General features: G+C 43.2%; 1 protein-coding gene across 1 annotated transcript in view; it reads left to right on the plus strand.

Annotated features, from left to right (window-relative positions):
- FLT3 (fms related receptor tyrosine kinase 3) overlaps positions 1-4,112 on the plus strand; it is a 43,881-nt gene extending 39,769 nt beyond the window's left edge. The window contains exons 21-24 of the mRNA XM_083884747.1: positions 400-511; positions 595-694; positions 2,009-2,114; positions 2,786-4,112. Coding sequence (XP_083740873.1) covers positions 400-511; positions 595-694; positions 2,009-2,114; positions 2,786-2,914 — 447 coding nt within the window. The 3' untranslated portion in view covers positions 2,915-4,112. The remainder of the gene's footprint in view (positions 1-399; positions 512-594; positions 695-2,008; positions 2,115-2,785) is intronic.
- The last annotated feature ends 1,888 nt before the right edge of the window (positions 4,113-6,000 follow it).

Genomic DNA, 6,000 nt, shown 5'->3' on the forward strand with positions numbered 1-6,000 from the left:
TTACTGTTGTGGGCAATAACAGTGTAGGACAACAGCATATGTGTGGGGGTGTACCAGATCCTCTGGCATTGTGAAGAAATTCAGTGTGGACATCTCCAGCTGGGCCACTGAATGCTTGAAGTCAGAGGAAGGAAGGTGGCTCTTCCAGGACTAAGCTCATCTCTTCCTTAAATAGTCATCTAAAATGGATGAGATCAATTGGGTCTTTAGAAGTGTCAATTTCTTTCTGCAATGGGAATGTCCAGGGACTGCCGACAGAGACAGCTTTGCACACAGCAAACATGAATCGATCATGCTGGCAGTGAGAAGCACAGTGAGTCACCTGGAGAGCCTGTGTCACAGCCCGTGTCACAGCCTGTGTCACAGCATGACCTGGCCTCCATCCCCCTGTCTGCACAGGCTCGATTGCCAGTCAAATGGATGGCTCCTGAAAGCTTATTTGAGAGGACATACACGATGAAGAGTGATGTCTGGTCGTATGGAATACTGCTGTGGGAAATATTCTCTTTGGGTATGTTTGACAATGGGACAAAAGAGCTGTGTTTGGTGTTGGCAGCTTCTGAATTAACATATATTCTCCAATAAATTCCACAGGTGTAAATCCTTACCCTGGTATTCAGGTTGACACAAATTTCTACAAATTAATACAAAGTGGATTTAAAATGGACCAGCCGTATTATGCTACAAAAGATGTGTAAGTGTATTTCCAAGTGATGCACAGCATGAGAATTTATACTTACTAGGTCACAGTTTGAATGACCTTTTATTTATTGTACACTATAACTTATCCAAAATCAGTTGCAAAATTTCAGATCTTCCTCTAAATCTTACAAAGGCTGCCTGATCCTGCAGCTTTTGTTATAAAGCAGAAGTGATCAACACTACAGGTTATGTGTATTTGACAAGACTAATTTATTATATAGATTTAGTAGTGTCTTCTTTCCCCAGGGAACTTCTTATTCTCAGATCACAGGTTTTTTCCCCCATTTTTTTTCCTTTTGCTTTTTCTCTTTTTTCTTTTCTTTCCTTTTATTTTTTTCCCAAAAAAGCTTTGTTTTCCCATATTGACTAAATTTTTGGTGCGTTCTTTCCTAAACTTTATTTTTTAATTCAGCTTAACCAGGTTTATTTCAGGTCCAGGTGGCTAAGGATCCTCTTAGATAAAAACTCTGCTAAGGAAGAGTTGGAGGGAAGCTGATTCTGTGCTCTCAGCACATTATTTTCAGCCTGTGCCTCTCTGCCTGGGTGGACCCTGCCTAGAGGTGGATCCCAGGGAATAAGAGAAGGACAGAGAATTATGAGGTCTGGAACGTGGAGGAAAGGGAAGCCTTTGGGTTGGCTGAGCTCTTCTGGAGGTGTTTCACAGATGCTCTGGGGACAGAGTGCCTTGCTATGACACTGGACTGTTCTTATCCTCACCTCATAAAGGCCATAGTGGCATTAAAAGTACAGGGGAATCTGACAGATTAACCCAGGAAAGATTGCTATGGGGGGTTTAAATATCAGGGAGACTATTTTTCCAGTAACTTTGCAAGGGAGTTTAGCAGTCAGGTGCTGCACTGCTGCCTGATGAAGCTGCAGTATTTGTAAGGTGGCGTTTAAATTTCAGAAAGGTTTTTGTGATGCCAAATTCCATTAAAAGGCTTGCTATGAAAAGTTTACTTAAGGCTACATAATCCACAAGGAGCAGGTTTAGCTCCAGTGACAGACAGGCATTGTCTTCCTAGCATTTTTTCTATGGAAGCTGGAAAACAAACATCATGCCATTATGTGTCATACCACAACAAAGGTTTTACTAAGGACTCTGATGAAGTCACTGTAAGATCATTTCACCCTTTATCCTTATCTTTCTGCTTCTTTTCCTCTGATGCAACACTGTAATTCTGGCCTCTTTCTATAAAATCATTCTGATCCCCCTGATTCCCCATTCAAGTCCTGCAACTCCATGCGGTCACTTACAGAGTCCAAAAGCTAACACGTTTTCTGTGCCATGTCTTTTCTTCTGCAGCTATTCCATAATGCAGTCCTGTTGGGCTCTTGACTCCAGGAAGAGACCCTCTTTTTCTTACCTGGTTTCTTCTCTGGCCTGTCAGCTGGCTGAGGCAGAAGGAGCAGTAAGTAAACACAGTAAGATGAATATGTGAACAGTGTCTGGGTTTGGGTTTCAGTTTTTTGGGAGGTTTATGTGTAGCTCCACAGATCACAATGAGCTGAGACAGGCTACTGCTTTCTATTGAAGTACACAACTCTATTATGGATACATTGCCCATGGATCCATATAAGAGTTTGGGGCATATTTTTCTGCCATCAAAAAGTACCCTGACCTTCCTGATGAGGATTTTCTTCCTCCTACTGCTTGCACTGGGACTCTGGAAAGCTGAAATCTCTCAGCCTGTCCTGAGGGAATGGGCTTCCCTTGTGTAGCAGCCAGTGCAGTCAGCTTTGGTGATGCTGATAACTGCCACAGGAGGAGAGCTGAGCATGGGCCAGGGGCCTCATGAGGGATCATCATGCCATGTCCTCACAGATAGAATGTTGTATGTCATTCTCAAAGGTCAAAATAATAAAGATGATCTGAGGAAGTCCTGTTCTATCCATACCAGATATTTATCGCCTCTTTAGGAAGGATAAACAATTCCTTTCCAAACTACCAGTTCTTACTTGGATATCCACTCTGGACTAGACACACTATTTCTCAGTGCCTGCTTCATGGCGAGAAGAGCAGTTTTCCAAATACAATATATAATAACAGAAGATACATTTCATTTCCTCTTCCCAATTCTAGGTTTACCATAATATGAAGAAAAACAATGCTACACGCCACTCCAGCATCAAAACTAAACCTCGTGTAAGCAGGGATGAGGAATCTTTGTTGTCCCCAGTTGTGCTCCAGCATGAAGACCCTCAGGTTTAAAAATAATCTGGCTTGTGGATTTGGTCTCAATATTGTCATAAACTCCATGTGGGATAAGTGTTTTATATCAGCTCTAAGAAAAGAAATTATTACCAACTGCTGCACTGTTTGTATTTCTTGTGGGTCAGTCCATATTGGTGTGACATTTTGAGAAGGTGGTGTAATTCATTTGTTTGAATTCAGCAAACACATCTATAGCAAGACAGGTTTTTTTGCTGCCTCTCTCCAACTGAATATATCTTTTCCTGGTGTTATGTAAATAGTGCCCAATCAATGTATTGAATTCATACTGTTCTTGCCACATTGCAAGCAAACATGAGAGAAACCACACTTTTTTAGTCAGTGTTTACAAGCATTGACTATGCAACTAAAGAGAGCTGATGTGATTTCCCAGAAGCGCTATTCACATCTTGATCTCCAGATGTCAGGGAGTGTTGGGGAAAAAAAATAAAAAATTGGAGTCACCAATTTTAGATGTCCAAATTTTACAGCTCCATCAGTCTTGTTTTACAAGCAGCTCTTAATTTGATTGAGTGCAACTGTCTTACCCTGGGCATCTCGATGACTGTGAAGTAGCTGATGGGTGTTCAGTTCAGGTGAGCTCATTTTATCAAGATTTGGTTCCTCATGTGGCCTCTACTCAGCCAGGCTACATTCTGCTGATGAGAGTTGGGCACTCACAGTGAGGGATTCCTTTCTACCTAAAATAACCCTCTAAAGTAACCAGGAGGAGTGATATTTGGAGATAACCTTCTACCCCCCTGGTCTGGAAAATCCGGGTGACAGTCTCCAGCTGGAAGTCTCAGCTGAGTTACAGCTAATTGCATTAATGGGGCTTTGTGTGTTTTAATAGCAAATTAAAAATTGTTTAATTTTGAAGAAATTATGTTCTGTAATTTAGGCATGTACTATCATCACTCCAAATCCACAGAATTCAGCCTGGGTGTATGAACACTGTTACACTAAAATGAAAGTCTGTTTAACTTTCTCATAGACTTCTAGGACAATACCCAGAGGCTTGATCTGTTTTCAGTGTAGTTAAAAACACAGCTATTTTCATTATAAGGTTTAGGAATTTCTAAATGTGACTTTCCTCATGACTAATAGGATGTATTTGTCTATATCACAATGGATTAAGATGTGAATATTTTGGTTAATAGTTTTTTCCTCTTTTACATTTTACAAGGTGCTAACTTCAGTTAGGATTTTTCAGAGGCATGTCTTATAAATTAATAACTATTTGGATAGAATATGCTATCACAGAAATTGAGCTGCTCTTTACTAACACTGTCTGAAAGTAATGTTGTAATACACTGATTATGATTTGTATATTTTTGTTGATGTTGTTAATAATTACCAATGAATCATCATTTTTTAAATCAGATACAAACTACTGAAGAGCAGTTTGGAGCTATTTAGACAGAAATAAATTTTAACATTGCATTCTGTGGAAAATGTATATTACTTTTAACATCCCCATGAGAGTTTGAAAGTGTTCATCTGCAAGATGTCACTGTTCAGCACTGTCAGTACACAGCCTGCTGTGTCTGGATAGTGGGAGTTGAGCATCTTGTACAGAGAGTTTTCAGCCTTCAAATTTAGAGGAACCTAATGCTGAACTGGTCACTTCCAAGCCTGGCTGGCCCTAGAAACTAAGCAGATGTGAACTTGGCTCAAAGAGGAGCAGAGGGGAATCCCATGTACTTAAAAACATGCCAGGAGTTGTGCCACATGTTTATCCACAAGACTTGAAAAGAACTGGATGCAGATCATCTGACCCCATCATGCCTTCTGAGCTGAGACTTGGCAATATAAAGGCAAATAGAGAACGTGGAGCAAGTACAACTTCTCATGATTCACCCATGAAAAGCAGCTCAGGCAACACAGCACTCCGTGAGGAAGAGCAATCAGGAGGAAAACCCTCCTGTAAGAGCTGAATGTGTGGGAAGTTGTGCATCTGTTTTTCCACAAAGAAGAGATGGATGGAGCAAAGCTACAGAAGGTATTGAGTGAAAAATAATTTCTTTTAGGACTTTTTCTTTCCAGGATGCTTCCAACACTACTTAGCAAAGTGGTGGTCCATCCCTGAGGCTTGTGCAGAGACACAGACAGTGCTATTTAGAGAACAGTCTCGTGATTCTTGAAGGGAAATGCTCACCTTTCTCTCATTAGACCCCTAATCTGTGCATCCAGGAGCACGTTGTCAGGAGAAAGTGATGAATTCCTCCTGCAGTGAATGGAGAGAGTCAAGCTTGTTTGAAGACCTCCAGCTGAGATACCTTTAGTCTAAGGTGGATGCCTTAAGTTAGGCACAGACTGACAAAGATTCAGTAATCATTAATCCGGGAAGAAGAGCAATAGAAGGGTTGAGGTCAATTAAAAGCACTGAAGGACAAAGGGCATTTAAGCTCCCCCTTGTAACAGTAAAAGAAATAAGAAGAAAGATAATTTGCCAACCCACGCTGAAAGACAGGACGGCGCTGGGGAATCTGCCGGAATTTTCTTTCCCCTCTGCCTGCAAGAGCGCGGGCGGGAGCCGGCAGCCTTGTCCTGGGGCGCGGTCCCCGCGGGATGCGCGGGATGCCCCGTCCCGCCGCAGCCGGCACTAGGTGGAGCTCCGGGACCGCGGATGGGCCGGACCGCCCCGACGGGCGCTCGCTGCGCGGGGAACAAGGAGCGGCGCCCAGCACCGCCGTGTCTGCAGCACAGCTACAGGAGACACGGGGAGCAGGGCTCAGGGTGTCGGTCAAGAGGACTCCACAGCCAAAACCTCGTAGCGCTGATGGGACAAACCCAGTACCAGTACAAACCACTCCGCCCAACCCCCACCCTCCCCGCCTCCGAGCCTTTTCCCAAACAACCGCGTCCCTGTGTCACAGGCAGCGGGGACCAAAAAGGTAAGAGACCCTTCTCTGTCCCGATCGAGAGAAACTGCAGGTTTTCCAACACGTCATGTTTTGGGGTTTGGGATACCCGGGATGGGCTCTGGGGGTCCCTCTGAGAGCAGCTGGGACTAACCATGGGTTAAGCCAGAAGAGAAGAGCAGAAGTGATCCTGTCATGGATGCTTTCATGACAGTGCCTTTC

The sequence above is a fragment of the Zosterops lateralis genome, assembly GCF_965231275.1.
Source record: "Zosterops lateralis genome assembly, chromosome: 2".
Lineage (NCBI taxonomy): Eukaryota > Metazoa > Chordata > Aves > Passeriformes > Zosteropidae > Zosterops > Zosterops lateralis.